This window comes from Sapajus apella, unplaced genomic scaffold (genome assembly GCF_009761245.1).
Source record: "Sapajus apella isolate SASKATOON/1434 unplaced genomic scaffold, GSC_monkey_1.0 scaffold38, whole genome shotgun sequence".
Classification (NCBI taxonomy): Eukaryota; Metazoa; Chordata; class Mammalia; order Primates; family Cebidae; genus Sapajus; species Sapajus apella.
The window spans coordinates 5,866,048-5,885,603 of NW_022436978.1; the positions used below are offsets into that span (position 1 = coordinate 5,866,048).

At 35.3% G+C, this 19,556-nt stretch overlaps 1 protein-coding gene across 30 annotated transcripts in view; it reads right to left on the minus strand.

Annotated features, from left to right (window-relative positions):
* The window catches only part of DLG1 (discs large MAGUK scaffold protein 1), a 291,753-nt gene that overhangs the window by 41,450 nt on the left and 230,747 nt on the right, over positions 1 to 19,556 (minus strand). For all 30 annotated transcript variants that reach the window (XM_032298165.1, XM_032298168.1, XM_032298162.1 and 27 more), the window contains one exon: positions 3,653 to 3,767. In XM_032298165.1, the coding sequence (XP_032154056.1) occupies positions 3,653 to 3,767 (115 nt within the window). The remainder of the gene's footprint in view (positions 1 to 3,652; positions 3,768 to 19,556) is intronic.

Sequence of the window (19,556 nt, forward strand, 5' to 3'; positions counted from 1 at the left end):
CAATATAATGTATGTTTTTACTTGTTTCAGAGTTTTATAAAGAGGTATACTGTGGGTAGTTTTTTGTAGTCTTTTTTTTTTTTTGCTTTTGAAATTAAAAATACAATGACTAAAAAAACCCCACAAGACTCAGGTGTGGTGGTGCGTGCCTCTAGTTCCAGCTACTTGGGAGGTTGAGGTGTGAGGATCCCTTGAGCCCAGGAGTTCAAGACAAGCCTAGCCAACAAAGCAAGACCCCATCTCAAAAAGAACTGCAAGACTTCTGATTAACCATAGCAGATTGTGTCTATTTCTTTTCCAACCTGACTCATTAAAATGACAATAAGAAAAATACAAAAGAGAGAAGACAACAGGGGAAGAGAGATTTTGCTGTGTTTTTGGATGATGCTAATTAAATTTAGCAGAATGAAAGAAGCTATAAATGGAGTGTCAGCAGAGACGGTAATAGAAACAAGTTTTATTCCACAAGAACCCTGAAAATGGTCATAAATTAGAAGTATACAGTAGTACCAAGGTAGGCAGGGATAAGTTACTGTACTAAAAACAGAAGTTCAAACACTGTATATAGCACTTAGACCACCCCCACCAAAGTTCCTTTTCCCATTCCCAAACCCACAGAAGACCAGAGGTTTAGTCTCCAGATAAACTGAATTTGAAGAGATGTATACTCTGAAACTTGGTGGAGAAGGGGAAGTGGCTGGACTGAAATGGATGAAAAGGACAATTCGAATACCGAAAATGGAAATTCTAGCAACTTGGTTTATACTATTGGCAGCAGATTAGGGATTCTCATCTAGTGATATTTATACCAAAGAACAGAATCACGTGGGACAGTAGAGGAAATGTAAGAGCCAATTTATCCCCTACTTTACCCCATTATCTTCTGGTTAAATCCATTACCTTCATTTCTCTATTTATAAGAACGTAAAACAATGAAAGGAACACTGGATATTTAAAGAATGCCTTATATAAAACACTAAAGAAAAAAACCCAAGAATACAGGATAGCTCAAAAAAGAAAACAGAGAAAGCAAAGCATATAAAAAACAGAAGAAAATCCAAGAGATACATGAGATATATCCACAAAAGAAACAGAAGATGAGGGAGCTCTTGGAAAATAAAACAGGTTATCATACATTCCCACACATTCCAAATTCTCTACTGGAGAGAAGGCAAAATAAAGTCATTTCAGACATGCTAAGACTCAAAAGGTACCTCCCACACATATTTTTGCAGGAATTCACTGTAGGATGTGCTCTAGGAAGACTGAGAAAGAAGAAAATGTGGCATCTAGGAAACATGTGACATAGTAGACAGCCAAAGGGAACAGAATAATGGCAAAGGGAAGTCCCAGTTGAGAGCTATACAGCAAGTTTACAGAGCAACTAGTCTAGACTGGAGCAGAAAAATGGAAAAAACCTGAACTGAAAGACTGTATGTGTGACCACGTTTTCATCATGTGAAAAACTCTACAGTGGTTACTGGAAGATATGGAAAGATACTTAGTAGTAAGCATATGGAAAATTAAATAAAAGGCGAGACAATTATTAAGTCCAGGAAAAATGAAGGTTTGCAGAAGAAAGAAAGTAACTCATAGGGTACTACCCGACTGAGTCATGAAAGCTATTACATAGTCACATGACTCTAAAGTCTACTAGTTTTATTAGCAGAGATAGGCTATGTTTGGGTGATGATGATGAGACTGAATGAGTAACGGTTTGGTATTTATTACAGAGAAAAATTATCATCTACCATGGTAGTAAGACTGATGTACAAAACCGGTAAAGTAGAAGATAGCAGTATATGCATGTTATTTAGAAATATGGAGGTGAAGGCTTCATATTTAGAAACAAGGAGGTAAAGGAAGTTTGCTAGGAAAATAGAGAATGCTTGTTTCTGGAGAATGAAACTACAGGCTGGTACAGGTGACAGTTTTCATTATATGCCTTTTGATAATATATGATTTCTAAAAAATCATGAGGCTGGGCACAGTAGCTCATGCCTATAATCCTAGCACTTTGAGAGGCCAAGGTGGATGAGGCCCTTAAGCTCAAGAGTTTGAGGCCAGCCTGGCCAACATGGCAAAACCCTGTCTCCACTACAAATACAAAAATTAGCTGGGCATGGTGGCACAAGCCTATAGTCCTAGCTACTCAGAGGGCTAAGGCAGGAGGATCGCTTGAACCCGGGAGGTTAAGGCTACAGTGAGCTGAGACCACACCACTGCACTGGTAGGCTGGGTGATGAGTGAGACCCCATCTTCAAAAAAAAAAAAAAAAAAAAAGGAAGGAAATAGAGCATTATTTCTCTAAAAATGATAAAAAGTGAAGATGATTTACTAAATGTACCTAAAATAAATATAACCTAATATGTTTTGATTTATATGCCTTTGTAAATATTTAATCAAGTACAAATAAAAGGCAACACATGAATTATATTAAAAATAGGAAATGTGGATAAGCAAAAAGGAAGAAAATTTAAAAAAGAGAGTATAAAAATCTATGTAGTTTTCCTTCTTTGAAGTATTTGTATATATAATATACTTTTAATGACCTTGGAATATAAGAGTTTAATAAGTACTGCTAGAATTAGCAAAAGGAGAAAAAAATCTGATACATTTAAGATTCCCACATCATTGGTAGGGTTTTAAGTAGCAAACAACTTATAGCGAAAGACAAAAGGGATAGAAAGAAGAAAAGTGAGAAAAGTTTCTTTCATGATGTATCACACAGTAAGATCGATTATGAGAAGACAGTAAATCATATGATATGTAAACAAGTACAGAGTACATGTTTGTGTATAGAGATATACAGGTGTATAGGATACATGTCTATATGCGTAACATATATCTCTCATCAGAAGGATAAATGGAACATATTAAGAACAGGTCACCCAACAGTATCAGGAGGAATGAGATAATAATTTATAAAAAATGGTTCAGATTACTTACAGTGCTAATGTTACAATAACAGTATAATAAAGTCATCAAAGCTCTACTAAAAGTATACAGAATACAAATAAATTCAGATTTCTGCTTAATGTCTTATGAGCTAACAAAATGGAAAAACCCAGTTTATATACTAATAGCATCCACTTATTAGATCTATGTTGCCACTTAACCTTTATGCATTACAGAAAATTAACATATTTGCCTTCTCTCAAGTGTTTAAAAATAAAGTGTGTAGAAATTTTCTGAATATGCATTATTTACTGAGGCTATTCACATTTTAAACTATTATTTACATATGCTTTCTTTGTTACTATGGAAATTGCCAAGGTAATTAAATGTTACTTGAATGGAAAATATATTAGAAAGGGATACAGGTTAAATCTAAGTATTAGATATAATAGTATCAAGCCTGTAGTCGCTATTAACATATCAATCTAAAAACAAGTTCTGGTCCACGGAAATTTCTTTCTTTATCCTATAATTATTATTCAAGGATTATATAACTTCCATTAATAAAATTATTAATACAATAATATTTCAAATCTTGAAAGACGCACTGTCAGAGAATCAATATGGAAAAACAACACTGATTCGCAATATATTTTCTTATGGTAAAACTAAGTAAGTTATGGTGAAAAATACAAAATAATTTACATGCATAACTAATTAAGAGTTGCCATAATTAGAAGTAAAAAAAATTTACCTGACATAGAGGGATCGCTTCTGGCTAGTTCGAAGAGAACCTGACCCTGAACTAATACTACTATTCATCATCTGCTCCCGTAAATCATGTATTTTAGCTTCAAAACGACTGTATTCTGATGGAAGAGAAAGAGAAATAAATTTATAGATTTTCAAATAATAAGTTATTTGACGATAATGTGTTAAATACACAAACTGTCCTCTAATTGATTAAATGTGGTTAGAACCTTAATACAGTAATATGCATAAAATGTTGTCCAACACACAAATATCAAAAACAATTATTAATAACCTAAATGTACCATAAATTAGAATTGGCTGGGCTAGAATTTTTTTATGTGCTCTTTTAAAGTTTATACCACATTTAATCAATTAAATGACAATTTCCAAGCAGCAGACAGCAACAATCTTATATTACTGTTGAATTTAAGTGTAAATTTTAAAATCAGGATTTATTCTACTTTTCATATTAAAAAAGAAATCTATAATAATAATTAATACACTAGATGCTTTAATTATTGGCTTTTTCCCCTTGAGACAATCAGTTCATTTTATATACTTAGATACAGAGCTTGTGCAGGGTCAACATTAAAGGGAAAAATATGCCTTAACAACTGATAAATGAAATTTATTTTAACTCATTTTATAATTTATAAATTGTCAAAATTCAAGAAACAAAAGCAGTCTGAAGGGACATTCATGAATATTTTCATTTAAAATACTTTTTATACAAAAATATGATTTTGAAGATGGACTATTTTAAACTATATATTTAAAACTATTAAGTCTATTAATAACCTGTTAACAAAAGTTTAAGCACTTTTTCAAAAATATTGCAGTAACATGGTTATAAACATGTTTTTTTTTTACCCCCTATGTATAACAAACAAATTGCAGACAATTAGGTCATATCAAATCTGAGTTTCTTATAAAGCCTGTCTTGTAACAAACAACTTCCCTGGGAGTTTGTATAGGTTAAGATGACAGAGTAAGAGTAAGCATGATTACTGCTGAGTTACTCTTACTTTTACCATAATCCTCAAGTTTGTTTTATGGATAATAAGCTCAACTGAAGCAACAATTCATCAAAAAGCTTAGAAACATTTAAAATTCCACATTAATAGCTAATAAAATACTTTACTATCCTTTCAAAAATATAATAAAACAAAATAAAAACACAAATAGCCTTAATAGTAGAATGTATCCATTGTAATTCAATAATTATCAATCCATGGCAACTTGTCTTTAGTATGTGTAGACATAGTTAAACTACAGATTGATGGAGATGTTAATAAAAATATGTAAGTACATCATAAGTTTAGAAAAACTAGGACCACTGGGTTTTTGCTTAATCTCTTCTATTTCAGCCTTGGATCTGCTTTGTTGGATATGAGTAACTCTGGTTCTCAAGATAGTAGTGATAGCAGAATAAAAGTATCACATAATGACTTACTTGTTTTATCCAATATTACATTAGCAACAGTGAATTATACCACCAACACTACCACTATGATATCATGTTTTGATCACTGTAAACAGTTAACTATTTCATGTAGTTTTTTATCCTTAGGCTATGGCTAGAGATATACAGTTGAATTATTTTTTTCTTATTTTTAAAGACAGGGTCCTGCTCTGTTGCCCAGACTGGACTGCAGTGGCACAATCATAGTTCACTGCAGCCTTGAGCTCCTGGGCTCAAGCAATCCCGCCTCAGCCTTCCAAGTAGCTGAGGCCACAGTGCGCACTAACATGCCTGGCTAATTTTTAAAGAATATTTTTGGTACAGATGACATCTTGCTATGTTGTCCAGACTAGTCTCAAACTCCTGGCCTCAAGCAATCCTCTGGCTATGGCCTCTCACAGCCCTGGGGTCACAGACGTGAGCCACTGTAACCTGGCCAATTACCATTTTAAAATTACTTGGAATAGTTCCTCCCTAAGTATTACTGTTGCCAAGCGGATACACATTTAGATTCGTTTGTACTCTATTTTCAACTTCAATTTGCCTTTAAAATTTTTCAATGATTTTATAAGTAGGTAAAATAACTCCACAGTCAAATCTATAAAACACAGATATTTAAAAAGTCCAGCTTCTATCCCTTTTTCTCATCCTATTCTGTCCTGATCCTTATATGTAAACATTTAAAGAAAGGCTTATTTTTCCATTTTTAACAATATAAAGATATACACAAACATGCAAATATATTTATTCCCTATTTTTATATCTGTATATATATGTATATATATACACACAAACAGATACACGTCTTTTCTTTTTTGAGACAGAGTCTTGCTCTGTTGCCAGGCTGGAGTATAGCGGTGTGATCTCAGCTCACTGCAATCTGCGCCTCCTGGGTTCAAGTGATTCTCCTGGACTACTGGCGCACGCCACCATGCCCAGCTAATTTTTGTATTTTTAGTAGAGATGGGGTTTCACCATGTTGGCCAGGATGGTCTTGAACTCCTGATCTTGTGGTCTGCCTGCCTCAGCCTCCTAAAGTGCTGGGAATACAGATGTGTGCCGCTGCGCCTGGCCAACATTTCTCTCCTTTCTTAAAGCAGTAGAATACATATTTCTCTGCTTTGCTTTTTTTACTTAATAGTAAGTATATCCAGAATATCACTGCACAAATATAAATAAAGATGTCACCCTTGCTTTTTTTTTTTTTTTTTTTTAACAGCTGTATGTAGTCCTTTGTTTTTAACCTTTACTTCTTTGTCATAGGTATGATTCATATATATTGCATAGGGTTAAATTATGCTTTATTAGGAAGCCTAGAAATCGTATGCTTTGATGAGCTAACATTTGAAATGATTCGAATTGTTTAATCTCAGTTCTATTCTTACTATCCTGTCTTATTTATTCAAGCTTTTAACATAAATAAACCAGTGACAGATTATATTTTTCAAAGATGCCCACATCCCACATGCTCTTGTACACTGTGACCTTGCCATTTCCTCATCAAGAGTAGAATCTAATTTCCCTCTCCTTGAATTTGGGTTAGTGCTTTGAGTCATTTGTATACCAAAAAATGTGAAGTAATCCTGTGTGACTTTCAAAGTCAAATTAGAAGAGTCTATGAAGCTTCCGTAACACTTCTGTAATGCTTGTTCAGATACCATGTAACAAGACTAACTACTCTAAAACTACCCTACTGCAGAGGTCACATGATGGTGCTCTGGGCCCAAACTTCCAGCCAGCACCACCAAAGCATAAGGCAAAGGGAGCAAAGCCAAACTGGGCCCTCCAAAGTAGCTCATTCACCACCTAAGTCCCACTAAGTGGCCTCAGTTGATGCCAGAAGGAAAACAAGAACCATCTCGCCAAAATCCTGCCTGAATTCCTAACCTACAAAATCTATTAAAAGGGTGTTATAATCTGTTAAGCTTGAGGTAGTAACTTATGAAGCAATAAACTGGAGCACAGTCTCACTATATGGTTTATTTGTTCTTTTAAGTGTGTGTGCATAAAAATCCAGACACATTTGTCCTTTTGTTCTAATGTCAAACTTTCGGTTGGTTTTTGTCTTTTGGTCTCCTCCTACAAGCAATCATCCCAGATCTGATTGGAAATATTATCCTTTTATATCCAATTAAAAACTTTAAAGCAATCAGGAAGCTTATTCTGTTTTCATATTATCTTCAAATTCTGCCCCCATTTTCTAATAACTGTACCTTATCAAAATTGTCAGACCACATAGCCTTTTCATATTATACACTCTCTTCCTTATAATCATCTTCATTAATGCTAACACTAGTCCTTATGTCAGTATCACTCCTCCTATTTATTTTGGATGTCTGAAGTTTGTTCTTTCTCCCCAGGAAGTGTTTATACAAACATTATCACTCTAATTCTTTATCGATACATTTGATTCTAGTCTTTATATGTGAAAGTCTGTTTGATTCAGTTTCTTTCTTTGATTCTTTGAATATGTTCACTCCACTGTCTTCTATAAATTGAGAACAACCGAATTTTCTTTAGTTTTTTTTTGTTGGGGAGGGGGAGTGGAATTCCAGAGTTTTTTTTTTCCTTCAAATTCTAATAATTTTATTATGGCATTTTGCTCTGTAGTTTGAAACAACTTTTTAAAATTTTAGAACAGATTTCATTTATGTATTTTTCTAGCATTGTTTTGGATTTCTTCCTAGGAGACTCCCATTATGTGCATGTTGAATATTCTTTGCCTACCTTAATCTTTTGTTTCTTTCTTCTAATTTTTTTTTTAAAGACTAAAGCAGTCACAAACTGTTTTTCCTGAACCATCTGACAAGCAATTTGCCTTCTTGATGTCTCATCACCTCTAAATACTTCAGTATTTCCTACAGATATTTTCCTATATAACTACAAAACCATCAAAATCAAAGTAACATTAATACATTACTACCATCTAATGCTCAGATCCCAATGAAGAGTCACCAATAATGTTCTTTATAGAAAAAGGATGCAATTCAAAATCATTTGTTACATTTAGTTGTCATATCTTTTTAGTCTCTTTGAGTCACAGCAGTTTCTCAGTCTTTCCTTGACTTTGTGATCTTAATACTGTTAGAGATCACAAGTCAATTGTTTTGTAGAACATCTCAATTTGGGTTTGCCTTAAGTTTCCATATAATTAAATTAAGGTTATCGAACTATGGCAGGAATATCACAGACATTATGTTCTCCCCAATACACCTGTATCAGGTGGTACACAATTTTGATTTGTCCCACACCAACGTTATTAACTTTAATCACTTGATTAAAGTGGTGTCTGCCAGGTTTCTCCACTGTAAAGTTACTTTCCCCTTTTGCAAATAAGTTATTCAAACTATTTACAATTCTCCATTCTCATCAAACTTTCAATTAATTCATTTACTTATACTAGTAAAAACTCATTTCCTACTTTATTCAGTGGGTTATAATCAGCCATTATTATCACCAATTAAATGCTGAAATTGTTCCTGATTTGGCCAGTAAGAGTCCCTTGAAGTTAGATTCTGTGTCCATTTGCCGTGTCTCCACCATTCCTTGAGTACTTTCTTGCTTTCTGGCAGAGGATATTACAGAGCAATCTAGCATTTTCTTTGCCTGACTCCTGGGGAATCTGCCATTTGACAAAAAAGCCTTAGTATTTTCAGTGGGGAAAAATATTTGCAAGGCAAGATCTGGATGCTAGGTTCTCATTGCTATTGGGGCGGCACTAGGCTCAAGCCCTCTCCATGGGCAGAACCAGGGAAAATAACATACACACAGATACATACACACTGATATAGATATTTATGTTTACGTCTATATCAATGGAAAACCACCCCTTCAAACCAATTTCTTCAATTCTAATCCAGCATTATAGGATTCAAATTTAAGTTTTCTTCCTTTCCATATCTGTAACTCTCTTCTCAATAGTGAAAATTATGAATAAGAATAACCTAACATATATATTAATTTTGTCAATCTCAATTTGATCAACCATCCACTTCCCTGAGTGGGTGCTGAGCATTTCCCTATGTGCTTTAATCACCAGGCCTCAGGCTCTGGCTCCTGAAACCAAGGCATTACCCTGCATGGAAGCCATCCTCATGGGTAAGTCCAACAGGCCACCAAAGCTCTCCTAAACCTCACCAGCCCTGAGGTGTACATTAAACTATTTTGCTCTGCTTTACCTAATGGCTTTAGGACTAAACTGATCAAGTTGTAGAAAGATAATAGCTACTTTTGCTTTACAATTTTTTCTTCTTTTTCACCTTCTTGCTTTAAGGAAATAGCATGTCTCTTCTAGTTAAATTTAGTCTTTAAAACAATGTCTTTATTTCTAATAATTTTCTGAGTTCTATCAATTTATTGATGTTGTTCTTCCACATATTCTACCATTTTTCTTTAACTTGTTTTGAAATATTAATTTTAGTTTATATTAGTTTCATAAACTATGTCTTTCTGGTAGTTTTAGTCTGTGGAAATATTACTCTAATCCTTATTTTCACTTTTCAAATAGGTTTCCATGGGATTTAATCATGATCTTTTCCTATTGCTCATTTTTATATGAAATTAGTTTTCCCCAACTTTTACACAGAAGTTACGAGTCAAGATAGGTTTTCTAACTTCACAGCTCTAGACCTCTCTATTTTGTTGTTTCTTTCACGTGTTTAAAGACATGATCTCGGACTGTGAGATTTCCTGAAGCTACTCACCCTCGCAAATCTGGTCCTTCTATTTTGAAACTTTGGCCCTATTATCCCTATCCTATTCTATTTGGGTTTTATTCCCAGCAGTTCTTCCATATTGTGGGGTTTTAAACGGAAAGGGAGTTTGAGCTGGTGAACTGTGTCATAGGGCCCAGACTGCTCTAGCAGTCTGCTCATTTTTTTACTGTAGATTCCTTGCACTCAACACGCAGGAATCTACAGCTATACAAAAACTCTTATGGTTCACCTGGTGTTCTCAAATTGTCCCACTGCATTTTCTCGTGAGTACTGGTTAGCACTGGGCTTCTCCTGTTGTGTCCCCTTGCATAGATGCTGATATCAGATGGTCTTGCAGCTGATACCTTGTTTACATCAGCTTATATTTGGGGTACATAGGATATCTTTCATTTTTTCATCTAGTTTTATTGTACATTTAAAAAAATTTTGGTTTTGCTTTCCTAATTTTTTTTTTTTTGAGGGAGAGGAGTTCTAGGCAATTCAGCTTTAAATCTACTATCTCTTTTTGTATTTTCCATTAGTCTCACTGGTTTATATTTCTATGAAGTTACTTCCTAAACAACAACTAGGAAGTGATGACTTTCCAACATTTATTATCTTTGTTTTTTAATATTTTACTATTTTAAATATAATTTATGTGTACACTTGTATAATTTTACTTTTAATAAAGGCTATGTTTTAGTTTGCAAAATTTCTGAAAATTTAACTGGCTCTCCCAAGCCAGTACACCTCTGCTCTTGAAACAAAAGAGACTTCCGTGCTTCCTCAGCCCTGAGTTCCTCGTTTCCCTTCACTTTTTGTTTGTTAATTCCTTACTGCCTTAACGGCTCTGCAATGCTTTTTAAATAAGAGGTTCATTACATTTCATGTAGCATTATTAGTTTTTAGCAATTTTGCTGATCTGATAATAGAAGTCCTAGTAATTTAAAATAGTCTACATTTTAGAAATTTAAAAACTTTCTGTAAAAAAGAGCACAGTAGTTTTTAGAGACACAGAAAAATATTCTTTCTTAATAACTAAGTTACTACAAAGCAGTTAACATAGTCTCAGATATTAAACATTTAAGATACTGAAGAGCTAAGTCAATTTCCAATAATTTCTTAAATTTGTGATTTACACTGTTCACTGTATTCAGATCTTCATCTTTATAGTCTTTGCTTAGCCTTTTTTTCCCTCCCAAGCCGGTCTCACTCTTTTGCTCAGGCTGGAGAGCAGTGGTGCGATTTTGGTTTATTGCAGCCTCTACTTCCCTAGTTCAAGTGGTTCTTGTGCCTCAGCCTCCCTAGCAGCTGGGACTACAGACATGTACCACCACACCCAGCTAATTTTCTTTTGTATTTTCATAAGACAGAGTTTCATCATGTTGGCCAGGTGGTCTTGAACTCCTGGTTTCAAGGGAACTGCCCACCTTGGCCTCCCAAAGTGCTGGGATTACAGGCATGAGCCATTGTGCCTGGCCAAGCCTCTGCCTTACTCTTAACAATTCCTCATAGCCACCTTTCTATATGTTCAAAACATACTTCGACATTGTCCTCAAAGTTGCTTTTCCTTTAAACCTTCTATTTCATTTACCTAGTTAAGATTCCTACCTTTTCCTTTTGTTTCAAATCAATTGATACCTTTAGTCCTATCAATCTCCCCCGTCCTTTTTTTTTTTTTTTTTTTTTTTTTCTGAGATGAAGTTTTGCTCTTGCTGCCTAGGCTGGAGTGCAGTGGTATGATCTCAGTTCACTGCAACTTCCACCTCCCAGGTTCAAGCAATTCTCTGCCTCAGCCTACCAAGTAGCTGAGATTACAGGTGCCCACCACCATGCCTGGCTAATTTTTGTATTTTTAGTAAAGATGGAGTTTTACCATGCTGGCCAGGCTGGTCTTGAACTCTTGATCTCGTGATCTGCCCACCTCGGCCTCCCAAAGTGCTGAGATTACAGGTGTGAGCCACTGCACCCAGCCTAATCTCCATATTTTACCCATCCTGTGTATATTTTTAAAAATAGCCCCACCAACATATTTTTCTTTATTTTTTTCTAAGATTTTTTTTTTTTTTTTTTGAGACAGGATCTTGCTCTGTCATCCAGGCTGGAGTGCAGTATCATGAAATGGTTCACAGTAGCTTTGACCTCCTGGGCTCAAGCAATCTTCCTACCTTAGCCTCTCAAGTGGCTGAGCCTACAGGCACACAACACTATGAGCTCATTTAAAAAAATTATTTGTAGTGACAGGGTGTCCTATGTTACCCAGGGGGTTTTGAACTCTTAGGCTCAAGTGATCCTCCTGCCTTGGCCTCCTAAAGTGCTGGGATTACAGGCTTTAACCACCATACCAATTTTCTTATATTTTTATTTCGATGAAAGAGTTTTATCCCTTTTTTCAGTTAAGTCATTGATATCCCTCTCCTGGAAATCATATCAAAACTCAGCAAAGCTATAATTTTACATAAGAGATTTTCTGCATTCAACATCTCAAAAATTCCTAAATCAAACCATATTTCTTGTCATGAAACATATTAGGGAATATCTGAACTGCTGGCTACAAGTTAATTAATATATGTACTCCTATACAAGGAGAGAGATTTAAAAGCTGATTTTCTCATTTGATTTCCCCTTTCAAATTTTAACCTTTGTTTTCATCCCCACACTAGAGGAAACTGGACTTCCTCAATCTCTTCTTAACATGTAATCCCTATAAAGAAAAACATTCATTTATAACCATAATAAAATATATTAATTAAATACAGATCTTAAACCCAAGAGAAACAACTCTCAGAGAATGGATACTATAATTACCCTAGAAAAGAAAAAGGGAAAATTTTTAAGACGGCAAGTTAGTTGTTTTAAGTACAGTAGCTCTCTAGTATATTCAGAGTAAGATTAGTTCCAGAACCCCATATACCAAAATCCACACATATTCAAGTCTAACAGTAGTCCTTGTGGAGTCTGACAATACAAAAAGTCAGCCCTTCATATAGGAAGGCATATGGCATTTTTGATCCCAGTTTGGTTGAACAGCACATGCATGTAAGTAAGTTCAAACCTGTGTTGTTCAAGGGTCAACTGTAGCACAGGAGTGTAGAAACATATGGCAAGAAAAGTGGGAAAGCAGGAGACTGAAACACATTTTGATTACCTATCTAGTACTGAAAACGATGATAAGAAATGACAAATGCCTGCAAATAAATGCCACTACTCCAATGTAATCTCCCCAGATTGTCTCCACCTCTTCTCTCTTTGGCTGGTGTAAGAATAATGAAAATAAAGTCTGGGTGTTAGAAATCTACCTCTGTAACTCAAGATTTAAATCAAAGCCTTGAAGCTTAGAATAGTTAAGTGACTATGGCCTAACCTTTCCAGACTTCAGTCACTTACAAAATAGGGATTATAATACCAAACAGTTTTTTCCTTGTGAAAATAAAATAAAATACCTCCAAATTTTAGGCCTAACCAATGGGAAAGAGAAAATAAGTTTAACTTATATATTGAGTTTAATTCTTTCCACTTTATTTCTTTTATAGTATTATTACAATAGTATTAATGTTTTCTGAACAAAAGACTGAGATTTAAGGTCTGAAAGTTGGCCTAGTACTCTTGAGGAACAGTAAGATTAAATATATGAGGTTAGAGATTCCCAGAGTTTAGTGCGTAGCTGAAAGAGTGAGAACAGGGTATGGAGACCCACCCAGAACCCCAGACTTGCCACAAAGATTATTTAAGCTGAAGCTATGTGAGATTCAACAGATGCAGGGGGAAAAAAAAAAAAGCCTTCTTGGAGTTTCTCTTAATCTGACTAAAAGGTGTAACTTCTGAGAAATGATGTTACCATAAATACCCTCTCTGAGGAGCTGGTGGCCCTGAAGAGTGGAAAGACTACTCATACCAGTTTAGACAAATGTTATCACCAACCTTATCCCCCATTTCTTCTCCTAAAAATTTGTTTGTCTTTCCTAAAGAAATGTGTTTTTCCAATAAAAGCTGTTTCTCCCTCCTTCCTTTTCCCTATTAAATTAGGTACACAAGCCTTTAACTTTATCCCACAAGTCAGCTACAGTATTTCTTTTGTTGTCTCCTGCATCCATATGAAAGAAACCCTTTTTTTCATGTTAATCTGTGAGTTTAATTCACAGGCCCATTAATGAACATACAAGGGTGGAGGAAAAGGTGTTCTTCCCTTAAAAGGGGCTAGAAGAAATCTTAACCATTTAACAGTTGTGCAACCAGCAAATTAGTCTCTTTATGGCAGAGCTTATTCAACTATAATATAAAATGGGGATAACAGTGCTTATAGAATTATCTTGGGAATTAAAGGAGTTAATAAATGTAACATGGTTAGTACGATGCATGGCACACAGTTTTATCATTATATTCTATGACGAGATTCTTAAACTATAGACTAGGAAGTATCTGTTAAAATTTTGTAATGTCTGGATATGGGTCCAAAATGAGCACTGGATTACATTTCCAGTTCCCATGTTTAATTTCTTTCTTTTTAAAAAAATTTTATTTTGAGACGAGGTCTCACTCTGTTGCCAAGGCTGGAGTGCAGTGGTGCGATCACAGCAATTCTCTTGCCTCAACTAGGACTATGGGTGCGCACTACTACGCCTGGCTAATTAAAAAACTAAAAAATGTTATGGTAGAGATGAGATCTTGCTATGTTGCCCAGCCTGGTTTCAAACTCCTTAGCTCAAGTAATCCTCCTACTTAGGCCTCCCAAAGCACTGGGATTATAAGTGTGAGCCACCACATCCAGCTAATTTCTGATAATGATTCCTCAAAATGATTAACACAATAGAGGCCCCCCCAAAATGAATGATTCCTTGCCTTTGGAATTAATAAAACTGACAGGAGTTGGAAGATAATGTTCCTTCAAATATCTTGTAGAGATTATTTTTCCTCATATTTAGAATCCAAGTCAAGAAAGTTCAAAGTATACAAGCTGAAAAGCACCTAACTACTTTAATGGAAGACTAACAAGCCATAGATCCGGAAAGATAAAAAACTTAATTCTACCAAATGCTTACCTTTGTCTCTTTGTCTGTATGTATGTAAGATTATAAAGCAGAGAATCCCAAGCCTTTAGGAAAGACACTAACTGCAAGATGATGATTGTATCAGAGTGTCAGGTGACTCCTTTTGTACTTCTTAAAATAGCCAGCTGAGAAAGAAAATTTGACTCTTCAACTTCTATCCTTGGCCCTGATAGCACTTACACTTTGATAATCTAAAATTTTTTTTTTAATGTGCTGTACAACAAAAATACATGTTAAAATATATAATATTAAAACAAAATATGAAGCTGTAGTGTCACTGATTAATAAGCAGATACAGGTAAGCAGCAACACAGCAAGGAGGACAGGCAAATTTTTAAAGTACCCAAAACACACTTTAAAATTTTAACTCTCCTATCTTTGGTCTTCCGTTATTCTTCACCTATGATGTCATTTTTTTCTCTCTGCCCATCTAAATCCTACCCATTCTTTAGGTTCCCAGTTAAACTTCAATACCACTTTATGGTAACTTTTATCATGCCAAGCAACATAATCTCCCTCCTTTTAAATTTCTAAGGCAATGTCTGTCTTCTGTGCACTGCTGGTACTTACTTAGTCTTCATTAGGCAATAGTACCATAGCCATGGTAAAAGAATACAGCATACATCACTTCCCCAGACTAAGCTCATCAAGATATTCCCAGTGAAAACTATCTAGACTTTGAAGGCAACAGACCTAGGTATGAATCTTAGCTATTACTAGCTTTGTTATCTGAGTCTACTTCATCATCTGTAAATAGGGATATTGCTACCTATTTTATGAGGATACAGCAAGCCTTACATAATAGACACCTAAATAAACATATAACTATAAACTGTGTAACTGTTATAAAGTGAAAATATCAGTGCTATGAGAAGGAGCTAGCTGATATGGTTTGCCTGTGTCCCCACCCAAATCTCATCTTGAATTGTAGTTCCCATAATCCCCACATATCGCGGGAGGGTCATAATGGGAGGTAATGAATCATGAGGGTGGATTCCCCCATGCTATTCTAGTGATAGGAAGTTCTCATGAGATCTGATGGCTTGATAAGAGCTTTCCCCTTCGCTTGGTTCTTATTCTTCTCTCTCCCTCTGTCTTGTGAAGGACATGTTTACTTTCCCTTCCACCATGGTTATAAGTTTCCTGAGGCTTCCCCAGCACTGTGGAACTGTGAATCAATTAAACCTCTTTCCTTTATAAATTACCCAGTCTCAGGTACATCCTTATAGACGCATGAGAACAGGACTAACAGACTAGCCATCGAAAGAACAGAGGAAAAGAATATTCTAAGAAAGAAGAGAATGAACAGAGAATTAGAAAATAATCTGGTATAGTCAAGGGTCTGAAAAAAGGTCTGTATGGTTAGAGCTTAAGGAGCAAAGGAAAGAGTTGAGGGCATGATGTAAAATCATGTGTGCTGTGCTGTGACAATTACAAAGAACCTTGCAGGCCTATTAAAGGATTTGGATTTTACTGAGTATAATGGGTACTGTTTTAAATGGGGAATGCTTCAACCCAATCTTTGTATTTAAAAAGATCATTTTGGCTGAGGAATAGGGAATGGATTGGAGAAAATTAAGAAAGAAGTTAGGAGGCCTGTTAGAGGATATTACAGTAATTCAGTTAACGGATGACAGTGGCTTTGGCTGGACTAGTGGCTGTGAGTGGGATGTCGTGAAAGGGGAGGGAGTCAAGCATGATTCCTGAACTTCTGGCTTAAGCATGAATGGAGATGCCATTTAGTGAAATAGTAAAAAAAAATTAAATGTCATAAATGTTAAATTTGAAACATTATCATTGAGAAATACAGCTGAAGAAATCAAATAGGACACATAAGTGTGGTGTTCAGGAGATGTCTGGAAGTAAGACACACATATGAGAGTAATCAACATAAGGGTCTAACCCTTGAAACAGATGATGTCTACTAAACAGTAGCTATCTGAATAATCAAAGAATGCAAATTCACTTTGATACAAAAATGGGTTCATCTATACTAGAATGGGTGAAAGTATTGAATACAATTAAAGAAAAAGAGTATCATCTGGAAAGGGTCATACCAAAGAAAAGTACAGAAATCACAAAAAGAAGCAAAAAAGAAAGGATAAAGAAGGAAAGACCAAACAATAGAAGCACATTATAAGATCATCTGGAAGGGAAATTCCTGGGCCCATTCAATTACTAACCTAGGATAACAGTAGCCCATCCTTGTTAACTATCAGTGGAAAGTATATTTAGTGCATATGTGGATAAATTAAGCTTATTTAAGGGTCACTAACTATTAAAATGATAAAAATTAATATATATATTTTTTGAGACAGGCTCTCCCTGCTGCCCAGGCTGGAGTGCAGTGGTATGATCACGGCTTACTGCAGGCCTGATTTCCTGGTCTCAAGTGATCCTCCTGCCACAGCTTCCTGTGTAGCTGGAATCACAGGAATGTTCCACCATGCCTGGATAATTTTTAATTTTTTTGTAGAGATGGGGTCTCACTTTGTTGTTCAGGGTGGTGCTCAAGTCCGGAGCTCAAGCAATCCTCCTGCCTCAGCCTCCCAAAGTGCTGGGATTACAAGTGAATTAACTATTTTTGTTCTGTTCTATGCTCACTAAGCATTAGCATAGTTTTTCCTTTCCTATCAACCAATTTTCACTCCTGCATCATGACTCGATATTTTTGCCTGGGTCCCCCAAAATTCCTTCTTAACATTAACAAGAATATGTCTGAATTTTGGCCATTCTGAGTCAATTTTCCCTGTATTATGCTGTACCCTTTTAATATAAAAATTGATATCTTTTTACTTCAAGAAAGTTTTCTTGAATTGATTGAATTATAAGTTAAGACATTCATTCTTTTCCTTAAAATTATTTTTCAGAAAGTCTAATTATATATATATAGTATGGAAAGTAATTACCTATATTCTATTGCTAACATTTTCTTTCTAGTCTTCTCAGACTCACTATTTCTGTTTCATTTTGTTTACTTTTTCTATTGTATCTTCTAATGTCTCCTGCTGAGTTTTCTGCAGTGACTCCGTGTTTGTGGTCTAATTTCACTAACCTGTTTGCTTTCTTCTCTCCTAGGTTCCACCAGCTCAAAGTTAATTTCTTTTGGTTATTGACTCATCTTTTCCTATAGTTCTTATATTTCTACTTTGTGGTCTTCTTTCAAAGTGAATGCATAAACTGCAAAACATTAAGGTTAAATTTTCACCTGATTTGCGTTAATGTTTTTGTGTTGTGTGTACATGTAGCTAATCTGTTACTAAGCTTTGATGCTTTTCCCCACCTCTTATCTTTGTATGAATACAAGGCAACTTTTAAATTACTTATTACTGGGGTTGGGCACAGTGGCTCATGCCTGTAATCCCAGCACTTTGGGAGGCCAAAGCAGGCAGATCACCTGAGGTCAGGAGACTAGCCTGGCCAACATGATGAAACCCTGTCTCTATTCAAAATACAAAAATAAGCTGGGCATGGTGGCAGGTGCCTGTAATCCCAGCTACTCAGGAGGTTGAGGCAGGAGAATCACTTGAACCTGGGAGGCGGAGGTTACAGTGAGCCGACATCGTGCCACTGCACTCCAGCCTGGGCAACAGAGTGAAACTCCATCTCAAAAAAAAAAAAAAAAAAAAAAAAAAAAAAAAAAAAAAATTACTGATTACTTTGGTAGATTTTGTTAGACTAGCTATTTCCAGAAAGTCTAGGGATGCAGGAAAGATGGATGCACAGGAAATTTTTACAGCTTTTAAAACCCAAATACTGTCACATTATCTCACCTAAAGAGCCAGGCTGCTTCATCCAAATATGAGTTCTCTGCTTTCCTAAACCAAACCACATGAGCGGCTTCTGCTCCAGCCTGCTCACCCCACTTCCCATGAGGCTTGCAATAAAAAACAAAGGCTCATGTTTTTATACTTCAGAAATGAGTCCCTCACCTTTAAGAGACGCAATTTTATACCATATCCTAAAATTCTGCCACCAGAAAATATCCTTAATATTCCATATTTTAACTCTTCCACTCTTCCAATGTGGCTTCTGCAAGATCGCAGCTGCTTAAGGAGTCTTTACCTGTACTTGGTTGTCCAAGTATTATACCTATCTTCTTAGTTTTAGTTAATATGAAGTGAAGTTGTATGGGTAGAAGTATGTGTGTATGTTTCATTTTCCTTACTGCTTTTGTGTGTTTTCTGGGGAAGTTAAGGAGCAGATATTACGTTACAATTAATTATATCTAAAAAGTTTAAATTCCTTATAAACATATAAATGAGAGGGTGTCTATAATACTAAAGAACCAGTGACTGTAACTTGGCTTCCATATAGTGTACCCACTGGATGGGAGTGTGTTGGCCAGGAGATAAAAGTATGTGGGGTCCCACTGGCAGATTTGTTTCTCACAAAAATTAATGAATTGACATTCTGACTTCACATGTTAGTCCCTATTTGTTTGGTTAATGTGAATTAATATTTGTAATTTACTCCCAATTAAACAATTTTCCCTTGTTAATTACTAAGCCTAAAAGGCTAAGGTTTTACTAGATTGATAGAAACTCCTATACTTAAGAAATATCAAGCAATGCTCAGCATGCTACTTTGATCAGCTAAAAGACATACTAGATTAAAAAAAAATTCTGCTCCAAAAAAAGAATAATAATTGAATTTAGTTGCTAAATTACAGAATTATTCATTTAGCTCCTTTACTTACAT